This window comes from Caenorhabditis briggsae (assembly GCF_000004555.2).
Source record: "Caenorhabditis briggsae complete genome, chrIII, whole genome shotgun sequence".
NCBI classification, from domain to species: domain Eukaryota; kingdom Metazoa; phylum Nematoda; class Chromadorea; order Rhabditida; family Rhabditidae; genus Caenorhabditis; species Caenorhabditis briggsae.
The window spans coordinates 2,969,337-2,991,581 of record NC_013490.2 but is presented as its reverse complement, the minus strand read 5'-3'; the positions used below and the strand labels follow the sequence as shown (position 1 = coordinate 2,991,581).

General features: G+C 34.5%; 2 protein-coding genes across 2 annotated transcripts; both read right to left on the bottom strand.

The window, feature by feature from the left end:
* Window positions 1-747: 747 nt before the first annotated feature.
* Window positions 748-9,844, bottom strand: Cbr-frm-8 (the record flags this gene model as incomplete). Its single annotated transcript, XM_002647066.1, has 10 exons — window positions 748-832; window positions 2,065-2,723; window positions 3,753-4,114; window positions 4,725-4,894; window positions 5,602-5,867; window positions 6,944-7,174; window positions 8,094-8,317; window positions 9,160-9,311; window positions 9,356-9,472; window positions 9,744-9,844. The coding sequence occupies 10 exons, from the start codon at window positions 9,842-9,844 to the stop codon at window positions 748-750; spliced, it is 2,367 nt and encodes a 788-aa protein (XP_002647112.1).
* Window positions 9,845-15,019: 5,175 nt separating this feature from the next.
* On the bottom strand, window positions 15,020-21,006 carry CBG20306 (the record flags this gene model as incomplete). The annotated part of the gene is made up of 3 exons (XM_002647067.1): window positions 15,020-15,056; window positions 16,353-16,446; window positions 20,895-21,006. 3 exons carry the CDS (start codon window positions 21,004-21,006, stop codon window positions 15,020-15,022), a joined length of 243 nt encoding a protein of 80 aa, XP_002647113.1.
* Window positions 21,007-22,245: the final 1,239 nt, after the last annotated feature.

Sequence of the window (22,245 nt, the reverse complement as noted above, 5' to 3'; positions counted from 1 at the left end):
AGGATCCTAGTCATGTTTATACTCATTTCAAAGCTTTCAACATGGCGAGTTCAAATTCATAAAAACGTGTCAGCTGTGAACCAATGTAGCCGAGTTACTGTAGTTTTATTGCTGGACCCTCCAGAAACTCGAATTTTTCAAATTTTTTCAACCATAGGCGTGTTTATGCTCATTTTAAAGCTGAAAACATGACAAATTCAAAAATAATAGTTTCAAAAAGTTTGGACTAAGGCTGAGGGAGTTATGGCTCAGTTTCAGTTTGGTTCCTTAAAAAATTGCCTTGGGCGTGTTTAGGCTCATTTTGAAGCTCTAAATGTGAAATTTGGAATTAAAATAGTTAAAAATAAATGAAGAGAGCTCTAAAAAATTCTTAGGCACCGAAAATTTTTGAGTGAGCAGGTCCGGAGAGCTCTGGAGCTCTCCGATCCGCACAATGACCCGAGTGGTGTGATTTGGTCCCCACTTTTCAGAACAGTTGCTCGTTTCTCTAACACTCTCTCCCTTCTCCACGCTCTCGTTCTCCTGTCACTCAATTTAAGCCACGCCCCCTTTTAGTGCTCCAAAACGCTGTGTAGCTGATTTATTACTGGTGATTGGGGAGGCAAAAATCGGCGCAAAATAGAAAGGAGAAAGCGAAAAGAGTGGAATGGGACCAAAAAATTGGGGGTTTTTCGGGGATTCGTATCACAATGGGATAGGAATGTGGTGTGGGATGGGAAAATTGTGATTAAAAAATCAATAAAAAATTCAAAGTAGTGGAACATCATCGTCGATGGCAGCAATTGAGTCACCAAAAGACACTGGAGTGCAGATTAGTGGCTGGTGTTGGTCGCTGAAAATTAAGATTTTTAGAAAATCAAGCAAATAGTCGAGTTTGAGACGTTGAGAGCTTCAAAATGAGTACCACAAGTCTAGGTTCCGAAAATTGTACCTAGGCCCCTTTTTGGGGTCGAAGCTAGCTTAAAATCAGAATTTATAGCTTGAAAATAATACATCTGAGCTCAGCATGTTATGAGCTTCAAAACGAGCCTAACCATGCCTAGAAAGCTTCAATTTTGAAATTTTCAGGTTTTTTGCCGGGGGGACCGTGGAAAAATTCGAAACTTTCAAATTTTTCCAATCTGGGTCGTGTTTAGGTTCATTTTGAAGTTCAAAACATGTAAAATTCAAACATTTGAAGATTTTCGAGTTTGGGCGAAAACTGAGGAAGTTATGGCTCAATTACAGTTTGATCCTCAAACAAAAGTCAGGAATACCGGCTCAATCTTGATTGAATTTGCTCCAAGCTAGCCGAAATCCACATTTTTGAATTTCCAATGTTTAGAGCTTTAAAATGAGCCCAAGCATGCCTAGAAAACGTTAACTTTGAAATTTTCAAATTTTTTCGAGGGTCCAACCTGAAAATCTCCAAATTTCAAACTTTACCAAAGTGGGTCAAGTTTAAGTTCATTTTGAAGCTCAAAACATGGTGAATTCAAAAAGTGTAACTTGAATCCCTTTAGACCAGAACTAAGGAAGTTATGGCTCAATTACAGTTCGTTGCCTAAATCTTGCCAAAATTTAGGAATTTTGGCTGAATCTCGCTCGTTTTTGCTCCAAAGTAGTTTAAATTTACAAATTGTTTTTTTATCGAATTTTTGATGTTAAGAGGTTTGAAATGAGCCTAAACATGCCTAGAAACCTTCGAATTTGAAATGTTCTAATTTTTCCACGGTCCCTCAAAACATCAACAATTTTCGAAATTGACCAATCCTAGCCACGTTTAGGCTCATTTCAAAATCCTTAACATGGCAAATTCAAATTTGTTATGAAAAATGCTTTGAAATGCGCCCAAACACGACTAATCTAGCTCAATTTTGAATTTTGACCCTGCAACCGCGACCGCGACCGCAACGCACTGGTCAAACTTGAAGTTTGACCTAACTAGGTCGTGCTTAGGCTCATTTTAAAGCTCAGAACATGGCAGACCCAAAAACTTAAATTTTAAAAGATTTGAGTCAAAATTAGGGAAGTTATGGCTCAATTACATTTTCCAATAGAAGAGGCTAACTTCAAATTTCCTACCTATTCTTACTAGCTGACCCATTTTGATAGCATTTTCCATTTGCCACTACCGTAGTCGTAGACGTAGCCATTCCAATATTACTTTCTTCCTCCTCCTCATCATCCGGAATCGATGGAAATTGTAAAATCAAACTTTCCAAATTCTGATTCGGATTCTGATTATTCTGAAGCAATGTCTCAATGGATGCTCGTCGAGCCGGTGGTCCAGTCATCAATAAATCAATACCATCGCATAATCGATCGATATTTGGCGAGCGGAGAGGGGAAGAAAAAGAAGAATCCTCGGCATCCGATGATTCCTGATCATTTTGAATTTCTTTCGCATGCAATTCCCTCGAATTTTTAATCAATAATGAGTCGGTAGCTCTTAACAGCTTTTTAGGTTCAAATTTGGGTAAATTGTCCAACTGTTGCCCATCTCCTGCTTCATTATCGTTGCCAAAGGCAATTTGAACAAAAGAATTGGCAATTTCATAGCTCGGTGGACCATCTGTTGGGTCGAAAGCGTTCTCTTGGGTCGCTTCAGAATTTTCTGAATAATTCCAATCGGATTTGATTACGGTATGTATTGCGGAGTAGGGAGGCGCCTTGTCGGGAAGCTCACGAGCACACGGTGGGGAATCGTCGATTTCACACTCGAGATCTTTCTCGTAGATTATCTGAAAACATGGATGTTTTGATTTGTGGGTTCGTTTTAGGTTTTGAAACCTAATATTTCAAATTTTAGAGGTTTTCAGCTTTAAAATAAGCCTAAACACGACTGAGTTAGTTTAGGTTTGATTTTTGTATATATTTGGGTCGAACTACCGTATCTTGGCTCGTTTCGGTTCGAACTCGAAAATTTTATAATTTCTTAACGTTCAACATTGAAAGCTTAAAAATGAGCCTAAACATGACTAGGTTTGAAAAATTTCGAAAATTTCGATTTTTCGTTGTGGGACCACCGAAAAATGCCCGTTTTTCAAATTTTACCAAATTTAGCCATGTTTGGGCTCATGTGAAAACTGAAACTGTAAGATATTCATTAAGTTCGGTTTGAGAGGTATTGGAGCAAGTTTAACCGAGTTTTGCTAAAAATTCAAAATTTGTTAAAAATTTTGAGTTTTGGTAATTTGCCCCTAATTTCGTTAAACGTATTGTAAACACAATGAGACTAACATATTTGTACTTCCCATGTTATTAGCTTTAAAATGAGCCTAAACATGACTAGTTTGCCTCTATTTTGAATTTCGACCAGTGCGTTGCGGTTGCGTCGCGTTTAGTAAGCAAAAATTCAAAACTGGGCTAGACTAGTCGTGTTGAGGCTCATTTTAAACTTTTTGAATAAGAAGTTCAAAATTTCAAGTTAAAACAATTTGGGCCGAAACTGAGCAAGTTATAGCACAATTCATTAACAAGGGACTACCAAACAATTTCAGTAATAAACATTGGAAAATGTAATATTCACAAACTTAAGATCAAAACCGAGTATTAGCTGACGCAGTTGCATTTTGAGCTCAATTATCTCGGTTCCTATAACAGACATCAAAATTTTGTCAACAGATAAAGAATTACTTATCTTAAGAGGATTATTTTATCAGTTGACAAATTTTTGATATCTTTTACAGGAATCGAGATAATTGAGCTCCACTTTCAACTGGAGTTTCACATGCTATCAGAGCCTTTATGCGCCTTTAAACGCCACCTACCTTATGATACCCAATGATATACATGACCAAATCATCCAAATCATCCTTATCAACCAGAAACTCTAATCCTTGATGTGGATTACTAGCCAATCGAATACTAATCATAGAAGCCACATCCGTCTCCTTGCAAACCACCAATTTTCCAATTAAATCAAAACCAATCGATATCGATGGCTGTCCAGATTTCCCAGGATGCCGTACCAAGAGTCCAGTTCTTGGTTCCACTTGCATGAGCATATCAATTTGAGACTCTTTGAATGTCACACAAAACGACCGTCCGCCAAATGATGGAAGATGAGAGACAATGTGGATGTACTTGAGACGGACCATCATGCTAGGCTCATTGGCGAATTGGGAGGTGCCTAGAAATTTGGATTCTGCATGTTGTATTTGATTTTGAAGCCCATAAAATTTCCTACAATTTAAATCTAGAATCATTCAAATTGACTGAAAATAAAACAAGTTATCGGGTTTTCAAAATGAACCGAAAATTTTTTTGAAACATTTTAGAATTTTAACTGTAAAACGTCTGAATTTGAATTAAGACATTTGCAAATAACATTGTTGAATTCAGCAAGTTAAGAGCTTTAAAATGAGCTCAATCACGACTAGAATCCTTTGAATTAAAAAAAATGGGTCAGAGACGCAGCGTCTCTCGCTTCTCTGCACTCAAGCCTTTAAAACTACCGTAACTCTGCTAGTTTTATTCAGTTTGCGATGAAAATTATATTTTCGAACTTGGCTCGTTGAGGGCTTTAAAATGAGCATAAACAATGCTTGGTTTGCTCTAATTTGAAATTTCCGACCCCTTATACCCCTTTAAAAGTTAAAAATGGCCAAAAAATTAAACTTAATCAAAACTAGTCATGTTTAGGCTCATTTTGAAGCTCACAGCGCGTAGAATTCAAACCTAAATGTGTTTTGCAGTCCCAATCTCACTGGAACTACAAGAAAACCCAAATACAAACTCACAAGCTTCCAATTCAGGCGGATACCCATTGCTGACACTTGGCTTCCCAAGACAATCCACTAATCTCGAACTGTCCCTTTTCAAATAAAATCGAATATGTTTTCTCACATCTCTCCGCTTTACATTTTCTAATACAATCGCTGGCAGGAACGTTCCCAAACCGTATTCTCTTCTGAAAAATGAGAAAATTGAAAAAAAAACGTTTAAGTTGATAACTCTTTAACAATTGAATTTTATCAGCAAAAAACTAGAAATTGAGATTCGACGAGTCAAAAGCTTCAAAATGAGCATATACATGACAATATTTGAAAAAATGTGAAATTTCGGAATTTTCTTTGGGACCGTGGGAAAATTGGAAAATTTTCAAAATTGACCAATTCTAGTCATGTTTAGGCTGTTCTCGAAGCTGAAAACATCAAAAACTTGAAAATTCAAATAATTTTGAAATGTGGACCAAAATAAGCCGAGATACGGTAGTTTTAATGAAAAAGCTAGAGTGCAGAGAAACGAGTAAACCTGCGTCTCTGATCTCGAATCTCAAAATTGACGGATTCTGGTCGTGTTTAGGCTCATTTCAAATCACTAAACGTGCAAAACTTGAAAATTGAAAAATATTCAAGGTTGGACACAAAATAACCGGGTTACTGTAGTTTTACCATTTGATCCCAAAATCGTCAAAATTCGGATTTGACCAAACTTAGTCGTGTTTGGGCTCATTTGGAAGCTCTTGACTTGTAAGTTGTGAATATAACAGAGGCATGGCCTAGTTTTGGATTTCTAGGCCGTCAGGTCGAAAAAACTTAAAAACATAATATCTCGGCTCAAAATAGCTCATTTTTATCTGGTTTTTACAATTTCATATTGAGAATTGTAACTCACTCCACTCGATTCACCGACACCTTGTTGTTCTCCTTCAATATATTGCAATCATAGGCGACCTGTTGCACGTGCAGTGCTGCGAGCCTGATACAGGCCTCATATCTCATTTCCATGGCAAATCGGCCACGGACCACATCATTCACACATTGCTGATAATAATATTCTAGAGCTTTTGGATCTGATAAGAGGAGCACAAAAGCGTCGGCAGGGGCGAACGAGAGACGAAAGACGCATCGAAGGTGTTCCGAGTTGGGTAGGTCCACGATCTGGAAATTTTGGAATGTTTTTAGTTAGATTTTAGTTAAATATTGTGTTGTATTTTGAAGTTTCTTAAGTGTCCCACATGTTAAACTTAAAACCATCAAAATAGAGTAAAAGTGAACGAATTTTTTTAAATTAAAAAAAAAAAATTTTTTCTAAAGCTTAGGGTCCGTGATCTGGGTGTTTTGGACTGTTTTTAGTGAAATTTTGATTAGGATTTTAGATTCATTTTAGAGCCCGTAAAATTCCTCACCAGTTAAGCTAGAAATTATTAAAATCGAGTGAGAATGAACAAAGTCAAGGGGTTTTCGAAAATTTGTCATGAAAACATTTCAAAAATTGTTTTCAGATGTATTTATTTTTAGTGTGAATAGTCTGGTTTTGGTTTAAACCTTTTTTAATTCAAATTGTTAAACTGAAAATTTTAAGAGCTTCAAAATGAGCCTAGTCTCGACTATATTTGAGAAAATGTTTAAAATTCGAATTTTCGGACGGTCCAGACTAGAAAAACTACAGTAACTCGGGTATTTCGGCTCCAGGCTGAAATACGTTTGCAGTTTTGAATTTATTATGTCAAGAGCTTCGAAATGAGTATAAGCACGGCTAGAGTATCTTGATTTTGAAAAATGGGTTAGAGACGTAGTGAGTCTCGCTTCTCTGCGCTCTAGCCTTTGATAAAAAACTACAGTAGCCTGGCTGTTTCAGAGTCAAATATTTTTGCATATATGCATTTATCTCAATTTGCGCTTCAAAATGAGTATGAACATGCCCATATTTGAGAAAGTTCGAATTTTTCGAATTTTCCCGAATTTTTCGAATGGTCCCTCAGAAAATCGAAAATTTCAATTTTAAAGTATCCTAGCCATGTTTGTATTCATTTTGAAGCTAAAAATGTGAGAAATCAAAAAATGCATAAATATTTAAGATTGGATCAAAAATTAGCGAGGTACTGTAGTTTAACAGTTGCATCCACAAAAAACATGATTTTTTAAACATCGAGCAATCCTAGTGGTGTTTGAGCTCATCTTAAAGCTCTTCTGAAGCCCAACTCAATTTTCGAAATTTCAAATCCAAAACTCACCGATTTAATCTTACAATCCGGCCTCAAGAGACTAATCCGACTTGTTCTCGCTCCCAACGAGTACTCAACGGCCAGTGAAAAGTGTGATTTGGCGGTGATTTGAAGTTTTTCGAGAATACTTTCCAGAATATTCCTAACCGTTGTATTCGTATCATATTTGAATGATCTCGTCTGTCCGTTTTCCAAATACACACGCAATACGTTTGGGAGTAGAGGTGGGAAGTCGGAATTCTGAAAAAATATCAGTTGAAGAGTTGAAATTAGGAAATCTGAATTTGGCGCGTTGAGAGCTTCAAAATGAGTATAATCATGACTATGTTTGGTTGAAATTCATTTTTGGCCATTTTTGGGTTTTAAAGGCGCATATGGGGTTCGAATGTTTAAATTTCTTCAAACATAGTGTTGTTTATACTCATTTCAAAGCTCTAATCTTGAAAATCTCAAAGAATGGAGTTTCAGGATTTAAGATAAAAATAACCAAGTTACGATAAATTTGCAGATTTCAAACATTGTCAAAAAAATTATAATTGATCATAAATCAGATATCGGTATTCCAAACAATTCAAAAAAAATAAATTTGAATTTGGCGCGTTGAGAGCTTTGAAATGAGTACAATCATGACTGTGTTTGGTTAAGTTTCATTTTTGGGGTTTAAAGGCGCATAGGAGTTCGGAATTTTTAAATTTTGAGCACACCTAGTCGTGTTTATACTCATTTTGAAGCGTTCTATGTGAGAAACTCAAAAATATAGCTTACATCAAAAACGGACTGTATCTGGCTGCGTTACGATAGTTTTAAAGGCTAGAGCGCAGAGAAGCAAGACACACTGCGTCTCTAGCCCATTTTTCAAAATTAAGATATTTCAGTCGTGTTTAGGCTCGTTTTGAAGCTGTTGCCGTGTAAAACTTGAAAAGTTGAAAAATGTTGAGTTATAGTCAAAATTAACGGAGATACGGTAGTTTTACTGAAATTACTGAAAATCGAACATTTCAAGATTTCAAAATTCACCAAATCTAGCCATGATTGAGCTCATTTTGAAGCTCTCTTAATTCGCTTAATTCGAACATGCTTAATTCGAAAAATTCAAAAGTTTTTGATCTCGGTCCGAAGTACCTGGGATACTGTAGCTTTACAGATAAGGAAAACTCACATTTTCGTTATTTGATGATACCAAAACTCGATCCGTAAACCGAACTTTACAATTTTTCCGCGAACTTTTCGGTCGTTGAGGTAGCTGTTGTACAGTAATCTGTAGTTCGTCTTTTGTAGCTCGAACCGCATTCACCACGCTGTCTTTTGATTCATTTTCCATGTTGGCTCCGTTGACCTCCAGAATTTGATCATTGGCAAATAGAAGACCGTCTGATGGACCTTCTGGAATAAAAATAAGGATTCTGTGGCCTAGAAATTCACATCTAGGTCATGAAATTTGCATTTACCAATTTTGCAAGAAACGAGCTTCAAAATGAGCCCAAACACGACCAAATTTAAGCACTTTTTAATTTTGGTAATTTTTAGGATCAAAAGGTAAAAGAACCGTATCTCAAATCACTTTTGCCCAAACTCAAAAATTTTAGCATTTTCAGACTTTTGATATTTAGAGCTTCAAAATTAGCCTAAACACGACTAGGATCCCTCCACTTTTCGTGTCGAGGTTAGTGACGCAGTGTGTCTGGCTTCTCTGCACTCTAGTTTTTTTCAGTAAAACCGTCACATATCAGCTGGTTTCAGTCCAAATTTGGAAATTTTGCTATTTTCGAATTGCAGACGTTCAGAGCTTCGAAATGAGTACCAACACGGATAGTTTTGGAAAACTTCGTTTTTTTTGGGTTTAAAGGCGCATAGGGGGTCGGAAATTTTAAAATTGTTGGAACCGTGTCATGTTTATACTCATTTCGAAGCTCTCTAAATGCAAAATTTGAAAATCTTTAAATTTTTGAGTTTGCACAGAAATGAGCCGAGATACGGTAGTTTTACCATTTGATCTAAAAAAATGGTTCTAACCCTGAAATTTAAAGTGGGTGTAGCCTAGTCGTGTTTGGGCTCATTTTGAAGCTCAACACTCCCAAAATACAGTTCTGAGCTTTAAAATTGAAAATTCTGAGTTTCCAGGACGCTATTTGGATTTCTAGACCACCTATGTCTTAGCGTGCGTAACTCGGCTCAAAATGGGTCAAAGTTGCTCATTTTTTACCGGTTTTTTTTTGCTACAGTACCTGGCGACACAAACTGTATAATAGTTGGTAGTTGTCCAGCAGCCACAAATCCGAATCCTATATCTTTCCCCCGTCGAATACTAACTGTCCTCTTGCCATCGGGTGGCCGAGTTTTTCTGGGATCGGTGTAGGTGGTGGCTCGATTCAAATGGCTAAAAAAGTTAGATTGATGGGGATTACTGTAGATTTCGCATACTCTATGTAATAAGTGTTCCCGTCGTTATCCTTTGCTTGTTCCCATCCGTAAGGCAGTCCCAGACGACACCGCCATGACGCCCATGGTGGTTCCCAGTGGGAGCTTCGAGTGGTGTGGCTGGAAACATGACAAGGTTAAGAAGCTTGAAATAATGATATTTGAATTTGAGATGTTTTTAGCTTCAAAATGAGCCCAAACACGACCTACATTGGTTCAGTTTGAAATTTCTCAATTTTCGTGGTGGGACCCAAAATTTTGGGAAAATTTCAAATTTGACCAATCCTAGTCATGTTTATACTTTTTTTAAAGCATTTTTCACGACAAATTTGAATTTTTTGTCTATTTTGAGTGTCAGACTTTTCTTTTAACCCTTTTTTTGAGCACTTACATCAAATCTTTAATCTCATCAACACTTCCCGAACAACAAATACGTTTGGGTGGTGATTGAGACCCATTCGCGTAGAATTGAAGACTTTTTGATTTTTGCATTTTCGATTTTTTTTGATTTATTCAGGACCCATTTGCTGTGATGTAAATCTTTTTTTTTTGAGATTCAAAGGATTACGGTAGAGAGAAAAATTAAAAAATCGGAAAATGAAAAAAAGAAGGTAAACCATAAGTCTGAGAATAGTATGGATTAAAAATTCGCGTTTTACACAAAAATCTGGTCTAGAAATTTGATTTTTTGTCAATAAATCCATTTTTCCAGATTTTTCGGATTACTGTAGGTTGGAAAAGTACGCGAACACTAAAATCTAGGAAGTAGTGCAGAAAGATGTTTCTAGGGGTGAAAAACATCGAAAATTCTCAATTTTCAATCGAAAATAACTATAAAAGTTGATTTATACAGTAAAATCGAAACAAATCACGAATTTTCGAAAAAATTCCAAAATTTCCCTTTTCTGTAATTTTTCAAAAATCATGAAAAGTTACAAAAACCACTTTTCCGAGTGAAAACAACACCGGGAAATTCAAAAATTGACTTTAAATTAAGCTCAGGAGTGATTTTCCCACTAACAAAAACACATTTTCGCTATTTTTTTCCAAAAAATTCCAAAAAAGATTTTTTTTCGAATTTTTCAAAAATCATGAAAAACCGCAGAAAAAAGATTTCCGAGTTAAAAAACGTTGAGAAGTTCGAATTTCCTATCAAAATTGACCCTAGAAGTGAATTTCGGCACCAAAATGTGAAAATTCAAAATTCGAAATCCTAGATTTTTTTTTTCCCTAAAAATCATGAAACAATTTAAAGGTGGGGGGACATGAAAAAAAAATAATGTTCTCGAAATTCCGTTCAAAGATGCCCCTCGAGGAGTTGAACTTGTGAGGGCGATGATTGAGAGTGCGGCGCCGCTACCGACTGAGCCACGCGGGCAAAGAGAAAGCGCACGCCCGATTGCATACATAAAGGCGAGGACGACAGCTGTACGCAGAGTGACATTAAGCGTTGTACACCGTGACGGTAGAATGCATACTCTAGCTACAGAAAAACTACGAAAAATCTCCTGTCCCCCCACCTTTAAAAACTATTTTTCTAGGTAAAAAAAACACTGAAAAATCTAAATTTCTTATCAAATTCACTCCTAAAAATCATTTTCGGGCCCTAACAGACGAAAAAAGTTTAGAGCAGCTCCAAAAATTGGGCCTCAATTTTTTTGGGCTTTTTTTTTTGGGCTCCAAAACACCATACGTGAAAAAATAATAAAACTTTCTAGATACACTACTAGTTGTGTCGTCAGAGACAAGCGTAAATTGGGGAATACTGCCAATAGGAAAATAGAATTTCACACAGTCAGTTAACAAGAAAAAGAAGAACAGAAAAACAATGGAAGACACAGAAGAAATTATTTTGTGTGTTCTAAGAAATTTGTCTGGTGTGTGAGCTCTCTCTTTGTCTTCGAAAGAGGCAGCTCCCATCTGAAATTTGATATTCTAGGAAGTCAATGAAATTAGATCACGGATACTAACACCCCAACCCAAGCTCCCCCCCCCCCTTGGGGGGCTTGTCGAGCAAAAATCTTGATCTTTTAAGTAATTCAAGGTCACTATTGATTCTAATATTTTAATTCGAATTCCCCACGTTCCGAGCTTCAAAATGAGTATAAACAAGCCTATACTTGATTGGGAGCCAAAAATCGGTCCATGGTGGCCTAGAAACCCAAATTTCTAGATTTTCCTAGGTTTAATCAAATTGGGCTTGACTAGAGCTTCAAAATGAGAAACACAACTATTTCAGCTCTATTTTGAATTTTGACCTACCGACCGCGACGCAACCGCAACGCATTGGTCCAAATTCAAAATTGAGCTAAACTAGTCGTGTTTAGGCAAATTTTGAAGCTTGTAACACGACAAATTCAAATATATCAAATTTTTTGAAAATCAACTGAAACTACGGTGGTTATGGTGGTTTTTCTATTTGAAGATGGCTAGAGTGCAGAGAAACGAGACACACTGCGTCTCTAACCTCCAAAACTCAAAATTGAAGGATTTCAGTCGTTTTTAGGTTTATTTTGAAGCTTAGAAACTGAAAAATCTGAAAATTAGAAGATTTTTGAGTTTGGACAAAAATGAGCCGAGAAACGGTAGATTTACCATTTGATCATAAAAATGACTAAAATTCAAAATATGCGAAATCTAGTCATGTTTAGGTTCATTTTGAAGCTCTCAACAAGATAAATTCATATATCTTGAAGTTTCGAGAATCAGACAAAAACTACGGTAGTTATGGTCAAACCAGACACACTGCGTCTCTAACCGAAAACTCAAAGTGGGTGGAGTCTAGTCGAGTTTATACTCATTTTGAAGTCCAAAAACTGAAAAATTCGAAAATCAAAAGATTTTTGAGTTTGAACGAAAGTGAGCCGAGATACGGTAGTTTGACCTAAATGCGACCGATTTACAAATTCGACCGATTCTAGCTATATTTATACTCATTTTGAAGCTAGAAACGCGGGAAATTTGAATTTCAAAACAATGTATGATTTAAAGATAGTTCGAAAAAGTTAAACGGTCCTTTATGATAAATAGGTCAAGACAACTAAAAAAGAATAGTACAAGAAATAGGAAAAATAAAAAGGAAAAGACTTGTGAGATTTTTTTGGGCAAACTCAAAAGTGGTCCTAAGGGAATTTGCCAGAATATTCTGGCACGAACGATGGGTTGACATTTCGGGAAGCTTTTTGGGAAATTTTTGGTCCAAAGAGATTTTGGGAGGCACTAAAAATTTGTGGAGTTTTGAGAAAAGGGAAGAAAAACGTTGTGTGTGTGTGTGTGTGTGTGTGTGTGTGAAGAGGGGGGTGTGGGAACAACAGTTTATTGGGGATTTACCCTATTGAATTTGTAGCAAATTTTAACATGAACTAAATTTTTGAATTTGAGTTGAAAAGAGTTTCAAAATGAGCCTAAACACGACTACGCTCCGCCCACTTTGAGCATTGAGGTCAGAGACGCAGTGTATCTCGCTTCTCTGGCGCTCTAGCCCCAAAGCCTAGTCGTGTTCAGACTCATTTTGAAGCTCAAAATGTCACGATTTTGAAAATTTTCAAATTTCTGAGTTAGAACCGAAATGAGTCAAGATGCGGTAGTTTGGCCCAAAAATCGACCAAAATCTGAATTTTTTCAATTATGGACATGATTATATTCATTTCGAAGTTCATTAAATTTTTAGCATTTTGATCTAACTGTCATCTTTTTTGGGTAAAATGAAGTGACATACGGTAGTTTGGAATTTCGAAATTTCCAAAAAATCGAAAAAAAAAACATTTTCCGCAAATAATAAAAATCCCAAGGACAACGGCAAACATTTTTTGACCTCCAAAATAACTTTTGTGAGTAGAAGAACGCGAGCAATGTCTGCTATGTATGTTTTTGACCGGTACTTGGGGGGGGGGGGGTGAACCTAAACAAAAAAATTCCAAAAAATTCGAAAAAATTTTCTTTTGGAAAAAATAAAACATTGGTTCAAAAACTCCTGGAAAACCGTTTAAAAATTCAAATTTTGCATCAAAAACTAGCCTAAAAATTGGGTTTTCATGAAAAATGTTGGAAAAAGATATTTCAAAAATTTTCAAAACAATAAAAGTATTTTTCGGAATTTTCTTTATAAATTTTTAGAAAATGGACAAAGTTTACCACCGAAATTTGGATTCTAGAGTGAAATTTAACATAAAATCCGAATTTCTAGTTCAAAAATACCCTAGAATAAAGCTGTCTAGAAAAAAGGCAAAAATTGAAGTGTTGGAATTAAAAAAAAAAATTTTTAGAGCCAAAATTATTTTTTTATGGCCAAGTAGCTATATATTTATATTCAAAAATACCAGTCAAAAATAGAGAAAAATAAGATAACGATGTGTTTTTAGAGTCTATAGTGTGTGTGTGTACACAAAACCTCACAATTGAAAAAAAAAATAATTTTGCTGAAATTTTTTTTTCAAAAGAGACGCAGACAGAAAATTTGGAAATATAGGAAATAATTGGGGTGGCTGGAATCTAAAGAGCTATTCAAAAAAGCTGAAAAACCCATTTTTTAGTTTTTTGAAAAAAAAATTTTTTTCAAAAATTTCCATTTTTTTTGTTTTTCAAAATAGATTTGTTTTTCAAAATAGAGCACACTTGCACTATACCTAGAAGTCTGGTCATCGGAAATCAGAATTCGTAGTCCCTAGAGGACCTCTGACGTTTTCACAAAAATAAAATTCGAGACCTTCACTTTTTAATTTATGCCAAGTGACTCTCCCCCAATTGGGAGGAAAAATGACATCATAATGAAAAGTACCGTATCACGGCTAATTTTTCTTCAAACTGAAACATTTTTAGATTTTTGAATGTGTTAGTTTCACAGCTTCAAAATGAGTACAAACACGACTAGGTTTGAGAAATTTTGATTTTTGGTGATTTTCAGGGTCAAATTGTACCGTATCTCAGCTCATTTTGGTGCAAACTCAACAATTTTAGGATTTTTAGATTTTTTAAGTTAAGAACTTCAAAATAAGCCAAAAACACGACTAGAATCCTTCAAATTTGAGTTTTGAGGTTAGAGTGTCTCGCTTCTCTGCACTCTAGCTTCAAACAGAAAAATGATCATAACTACGGTATTTTTTGTCTGATTTCGAAAATATTTGCATATTCAAATTTGTCTTGTTGAGAGCTTCAAAATGAGTATAAACATGGCTATTTTTGAAAATTTTAGAAAATTTACAAATTTTCCACCGGACCACAAAAATTTCCAAATTTTTCAAATGTTACCAAACCTAGGCGTGTTGAAGCTTTTAACATGACAAATTTGATAAAATGTGAGAAAAACCAGAAATTTGGATTTCCAGGCCATTCTAAATTTTGGGTGGCCTAGAATGACCAATGATTGACAACATGAAATGGAGACGAAGTGAAATTCAAGACATTTTTTTTTTGAAAAAATTTCGAAGAGAAATTTTGTCATGGAATGCTTAATTTGCATTGTTAAGGGAATCATAAAAAAATTGGGGGGAAATGAAAAATAAGTTTTTAAAAAAAAGTTTTTTTGGAGCCAAAAGGAATTTGTAAATGTCCGGAGGGCAACTGGCGAGTGGGGGGATTAGGAAAAATGGGAAGAAAGAAGAAGGAGAAGAAGAGTTAAATGAAAAAATCTGAAGGCAAAAAATCAATGTTATGAAATTTCGAAAATTTTTAAAAATTCCGAAAATATCCAAAAAAAAAATTTGCTCTGAAAAATTCAATTTTATAACTTCCTAGACTAATTTTCGATTAGAAATTTGAATTGTTCATAATTTTTCAACCTAGCATACACTTTTAGACCATTTTCAGCCTTTTTCTAACTGAAAAAGAAAAATTGTTTTCGAATTTTTTCGATTTTTCCAAGAATTCGATTTATCATGAAAACCAATTTTCTAGACTAATTTCAACCGGGAAATTCGAATTCTTTTGAGAAATTTCAGCCTAGACGGATTTTCCAAGCTACAGTACCGAAATCCAAAATGCTCTCCAAAAAATGAAAACAAAGAAGCTCGAAATTTCAAATTTTCTTCTCAAAAAAAAATTTTAGTTGACAGAACAAAAAAGAAAAGAAATTGGCACATCTGTGTGTATGCATGTCCGTGACTATAAACATTTTCTTTTTTAACAAGAAGACGACGGAGGGACACACGACATGTCGCATTTTTCACTTTTTATGCCCTTTCCTCCCCTTGGGCAAGGAAAAATTGTTTTTCTGATCGTTTTAATAAATTTTCTTGTTGAAATTTGAATTTCCCACGTTCCGAGCTTCAAAATGAGTATAATCATGGCTAGGTTTGGTTAGGACCCAATATCCCCAAATGATCTGGATTTGGCCTAGGTTTAGGCTCCTGGTGGCCTAGAAAACCGATTTTTTCCGATTTTGATTGTTGTTTCCAAATTTGTCTCGATGGGAGCTTTAAAATGAGCCTAAACATGGCTAAGTTTGATTAAGTTTCAAAATTTTTGAAACTCTTATGAACCAGCCAAAAATCGATTTTACAGTTTTCGACTGAAAATTGCCGAAATTCAAATTTAGTCAAATCTAGTCATGATTAGGCTCATTTTGAAGCTCTTCTCACGTTAAATTTGATAAAACTTGTAAAATTTCGAAAATTTGGATTTCTAGGCCACTAGAGCTAAAGAGAAAAAAACCTCCAACTTTCCTCAGTATCCATCGATTTTCAAAGTTTTTTTTTTGTTTTTTGCATTTCACATGAATTTTTCACACTACAAAGTACAAAATGTCCCGTTTTTTTTTTTTTGAAAAAAATTGCGTTGTCATTAAACGAATTCACAGATTGACGTAAGGATGTACAATTCTCATTTACATACGGTTAATAATGCACAAGACGACGTTTTCCCTTCTCTTTTTTCCAGAATTTTCGATTTTTTGTTCAATTCTGATTTTTTTGCACAGAAAAAAAAGAGCAAAAACTTTGCTCCGGGGCAAACATTTTCTCACATTTTTAATAAAACATTTTTTGCCAAAAAAAAAGGTGCTCACTGGATATAAAAAATGCGGCCATTCTCGAGAACACACAGATCACACTCGTCCACCAGGTTTGGATTCATTGAATTGTACTCCGAGACGACGTCTTCTGAAAAAAAAATTTGGAAATTTTTGTTGAGAAATTGAAAAAAAAAATTTTCTAAAAATGATATTTCTCAAAACCTGAAAATCTTTATAGTTTTCAACTTAAAACATAAGATTCTCCTGGATTTTAGCTTCAAAATGAGTATAAACACGACTAGTTTTGGAAAATTTTGAAATTTTTTGGGTCCCACCACGAAAACTGAAAATTTTTAAATTTTATAGATTCTAGTCGTGTTCAGGGCTCATTTCAAAGCAGTTTTTGAACCAAGTTAAAGAAAAAAAACTTTTATCAAGTGTTCTCCAAAAATGAGAAAGTTACAGTACTTTTCGTTATCATAAATGGTATGATAAACGTAAAACTACCATAACTCGGCCCACAACGTTCCGAACTCGAAAATTTTCAAAATTTTGAGTTTGTTATACAAAGTGCTCTTAAATGAATATAAACGCGACTAGTTTTGAAAATTTTTTTTGCAAATTTTGCAAAATTTTTTGGTCCCACCACGAAAATTGAAATTTTCAAGTTTCATGAATTCTAGTCGTGTTCATACTCATTTTGAAGAATTTTAAAAGAGTGTTCGAAAAAATCACTTTCAGCCAGATTTCTCCAGAAATGACAATACTACAGTACTTGTAATACATTTTAGGTAAAGACAGAAACGTAAAACTACCGTGACTCCGCTCAAACTGTCTTAAATTCAAAAGTCCTTAAATTTTTGAATTTGTCTTGGTGAGAGCTTCAAAATGAGTATAAACACGACTAGGTTTTCTGAACTTCGATTTTTTCGAATTTCCCCCTAGACCCCCTCTGAATAATCGAAAATTTCAAAGTCAACCAAATCTAGTCATGTTTGAGCTCATTTTGAACCTAATAAAGTTTCAAGTTCGATAAAATAAATTTCATTAAATTCAGATCAAAATGTTAGGTGTTATTTCTAGAAAAAAAACTCTAAAATTCCCTCATAAATAAGCTCAAAGTCTAAAATACCCAAAAGAGATTTTTCAAAGCTTTTATAAATGAATAGAAATAAGATAATAAGCTCCCACTGAATAGGAAAAAGTCAGAAAAAACGGGAAGTGGGCGGAGCCTAACAGCGGAGCATTCGGAAAAGAAAAAAACACAAAAAGGACTATTGTGAGTGCGGACAGCGGCGCGGAGGAGCAAAAAAAGGAAATTGAAGAAACGAATTTAATGGAATGGGTCCTTTTTATATGCCTGGAGGGCCTCTTTTTGGACGATCTAAGATGAATCCTCCCAGAAATCCCCCCCGAAAAATCTCCCAAAAATGGGCGGTGCCAGGGAACCCTTGAACAATAAAACTACCGTACCTTTTTGGTGCAAACTCAAATATTTTTATATTTTTGAATCTAAAACTACCGTATCTCAGGAAATTTTTGTCCGAATCCAAAAATTTGATGGTTTTCAGATTTGTCAGTTTTAGAGCTTCAAAATAAGTATAAACATGACAAAGCTCCGCCCACGTTGAGTTTTGAGGTTAGAGACGCAGTGTGTCTGGTTTCACTGCGCTCTCCCTCTTCTGTAAAACTAAAAGTACCGTATCTCAGCTGGTTTTGGTCCAGTTTCAAAATTTTTTATATTTTTAAATTTGGCATGTTCAGAGCTTCAAAATGAGTACCCATACGCCTATGTTGTTTTAAATTCGAAAATTGTCTTAAAAGGCGCATAGGGGTTGGAAATTTCAAAATGGTTCAAACCTAGCCATGTTTATACTCATTTTGAAGCTAAGAACTTGCTGATTTCAAAAAAATTAGTTTCAAATTTTTCTCGTCCATATTTGACCCGAAAAATTGTGAATAAAACCGGAGCTAACTGAAATTTTTGTCTCCAAATAATTAAATGTATTCTTTCTGGGTGAAAAAAAGGAAAAAAATTGTCATATGAGAAAAAAATGGGGTGCACAAAATTGTGAGAAAATTTGAAAAACGGGGAAAATAATAATATTCGATGTCACTAGAGAAAAAATGACGTAAATATGGAGGTTGGGTTCTGGAAAAGTGGAATTTTTCATCCTAAAAGTTGTGATTTCATAATTTATAATTAGCAAATTTGAATTTCTTACAAAGAAAGCTTCAAAATGAGTATAGACATGAATAGTTTTCAAATTTTTGAATTTGAAAAAAAAATTGAATTTCAGATATTTTCAGCTCCAAAATGTAAAACTACAGTAACTCGCTCAATTTTAAGATATATCGATAAATTAGTAGTTTTTCAAACTTCTCGCGTTTAGAGCTTCGAAAGAAATACAAACACGACTAGGCTCCGCCCCATTTTGATATTTAAGATTAAAGACGCAGTGTGTCTGGTTTCACTGCGCTCTCTCTACTGTAAAACTACTGTATCTCAGCCAGCTTTTGTCCAAATTCAAAAATTGTTATGTTTCTAATTTTCTCATATTCAAAACTTGAATATAAGTTTAAAAATGCTAGTTTTGAAAACCTTCACATTTTCAGATATTTTCAGCTATTTTATTTATTCCCGACATCAAATGTTTTATCTCTCCATCTTATAGATTTTTTTTCAAAATCTGATTTTCAGAACTTTTCAATTTTCTGTATAAAAATACATAACTTTTTCGATTTTTAAAGAATTTTTAAAAATCGTAAAAAAACATTTTTTGGGAAAATTTTCGTTTTGTCAAAAAAAAAAAATTTCGTTTTTTCAAAAAAAAAGAGAAAAACTTTCCGATTGACTAGTTTTTATAACAGGTCGATGGGAGGGGACAGAAAAAAAGGTTTAACATAATAATTACGGTCGATGATGATGATATTGTAAAACATTGTTTTTTGTAGTTCTTTTTTGATTTTTTTGGATTTTAAAATTTTTTTGGAATTTTGAAAAATTGATAATTGGTAAACATTTCTCATGGTATACTTTTTGAATTTCTGAGTTTCTGAACTTTTGAATTTCTGAATTTCTGAATTTCTGAATTTCTGAATTTCTGAATTTCTGAATTTCTGAATTTCTGAATTTCTGAATTTCTGAATTTCTGAATTTCTGAATTTCTGAATTTCTGAATTTCTGAGTTTCTGAATTTCTGAGTTTCTGAATTTCTGAATTTCCGAATTTCTGAATTTCCGAATTTCTGAACTTGATTTTTTACATTTTCTTTTTTAAATTTGAACTCGGCTTGTTAAGAGCTTCAAAAAAAGTATAAACACGTCTAGGCTCCGCCCACTTTGAGTTACAGTTTTGAAAATAGGGTCAGCGACGCAGTGTCTCTGGTTTCTCTGCATTCTAGACCTTAAAAAATCTACCGTAACTTCTTCAGCTTTTGCTCAAATTTTGTAAAAACAAAAGCATTTAATTTGACTTGTAAAGAGCTTCAAAACGAATATAAACATGACTCGGTTTGTTGAAATTCCAAAAATACAGTATTTTCAAATTTAAAGGTGCATAGGAGGTCAAAATTCAAAATTATGCAAACATGGGCATGTTTATACTCATTTTGAAGCTCTAAACTTGACAAACTCAAAATTTGCAATCTTCAAGTTTGGACCAAAACCAGCTGAGATACGGTAGTTTTAGTGTAAAGAGAGCGCAGAGAAACCAGACACACTGCGTCTCTAACCTGAAAACTCAAAATGGGCGGAGCTTAGTCGTGTTTATACTCATTTTAAAGCTCTTAACGTGAGAAACTGGAAAATTCAAAAGTTTTCAGGTTTGGCTCAAAATTGACCGAGTTGTTTAAAAAACTAAAGTTTAAAATTTTGATCCCAAAAAGACGAAAATTAAAAATTTTCTGAATATGGTCATGTTTATATTCATTTCGAAGCTGTCGATGTGACGATTTCACATTTCGATATTTTAAAACAATTAAGTCATTTTTTGAGGCTGAAAAATTCCACTTTTCCAAGTCCCAACCGTTGTTACGTCATTTCTTTATCTAGTGACATCAAAAGTTATATTTTCCCCGTTTTTCATTTTTCCCACAATTTTGTGCACTTCATTTTTTTCTCATATGACAATTTTATCACCTTTTTTTCTCCCAGAAAGAATACATTTAATTATTTAGAGTCTATAATTTCAGCTAGCTTCTTTTTTCACGGGTTTACAGGTCAAGATTTGACGGGAAACTTTTGAAACATAGTTTTTTTGACATCAGCAAGTTGTTAGCTTAAAAATGAGTATAAACAAAACTAGGTTTGAGATTTTTGAAATTTCCGACCCTCTATGCGCCTTTAAAGTCGAAAAATCAAAATGGGCGAAACCTAGTCATGTTTATACTCATTTTGAAGCTCTGAACGTAAAAAATTCAAAAATTTTAACATTTTCAAGTTTGGCTCAAAATTGAGCGAGTTACTGTAGTTTTACAATACCCAATTTAAAAGTTTTCAGAATATGTTCATGTTTATACTCATTTTGAAGCTCTGGACGCGAGAAATTCAAGTTTTTTAGTTATTTTTGAATTCAGAAAAAATTGAAAGACTTACCATCATCCAAAGTTGTCGAAAAAGTGACTCTTTCTTCGGTATCATTGGACCCGTGACGCAGTTTTCCAGTGGAATGGCCATCCGACGAAGACGTGGTTTCCAGATCACCCATTTCTGAAAAAAATGAATAATGCAAAAATTCTGAAATATAGAAGCTCAAGAATTTCGAAACATTTGAAAAAAATTGAAAAATTGAATTTTGAATTAAAAACTTTTTTTTTGGAATTTTTCGGAATCCATTTTTCAAAATTCTGAATTTCTTGGAATTTTTGAATCGGAATGTTTTGAAACACTTTTTCGAATTTTTGACAAATTTTTTTTTTCTGGAGTCCGGATTTTTATGTTTTTTGGAAATTTTTGAAAATTCTGAAAATCTGAATTTTTCAAATATTTCAAATTTACAGCTTTTGGAATTCCCCTGAAATATTTAAATATTAAAAAATTGGAAAATTGGGAAATTCAGGAATTTGAAAAATTAATAATCCAAAACCTGAAAAGTCCAGAAATTCAAGAAAAATCTTTCAAAAATTTAAAACCCGGGAACAATTATCAATGGTCTAGGCTGCTCTGCGTCTCTCACTTTCTCACACTCTCTCACTTTTTAAAGAATAATCCAAATTAGTCACAGAAAAATGGGGGGAGGTCGAAAAAGAAGCCCCGGGACGGCCGTCCCGGGGTTTTTGGGGTGGAAAACTAAGAAGAAAGTGTCTGCGTCTCTTGTGGTATCCACACTCTCTTGCTTTTCTCTGACTGTCTGCGTCTCTTTAGGCGAGAGACAGAGATGAGAGAAATGGGACTTTGCTCCGCATCGGCGGAGCATAAGAAAAGAAAAAAGGAGTAGAAGAAGAAGAAGAAGAAAATGGAAGGAAAAGGAAAGTAAAGTTACTTCTTCTTCTCCTATTTTTCTTTTTTTTCTGGTTTAGAAGGAAGAAGAAAAGGACAATAGGTAATAAGTTAGTACGACGTCACATTCTTTGCTCGAGAATTTTTCAGAAAAATAGAATTTTCCGGAAATAACCAAGAAGGGCCAAAAGTCACAAATTTTCAAAATTCCAAGTGGGGATTCTTAACTTTAAAGCTGGTGTACGGTGAAATTTTTTATTGCATCAAAATGTGCAGAAACGCATGTAGATTGACTTAAAAACAAAGAAAAAATTCAAAAAAAAATCCTTCATCGAAAAATACGCTGAAAGCCCTTAGGGACGAGGTTTTTTCTAGGCCGCCCGGTGAGTAAAAGCGCGCGAATTCAAACTTTTAAAATTTTTTCGCTCGTTTTCACTGTTTTTTCAAATTTTCCGATGTATCTGGAAGAAAAATTGACAAAATCGAGGAAGAATTCCACCACATGGAG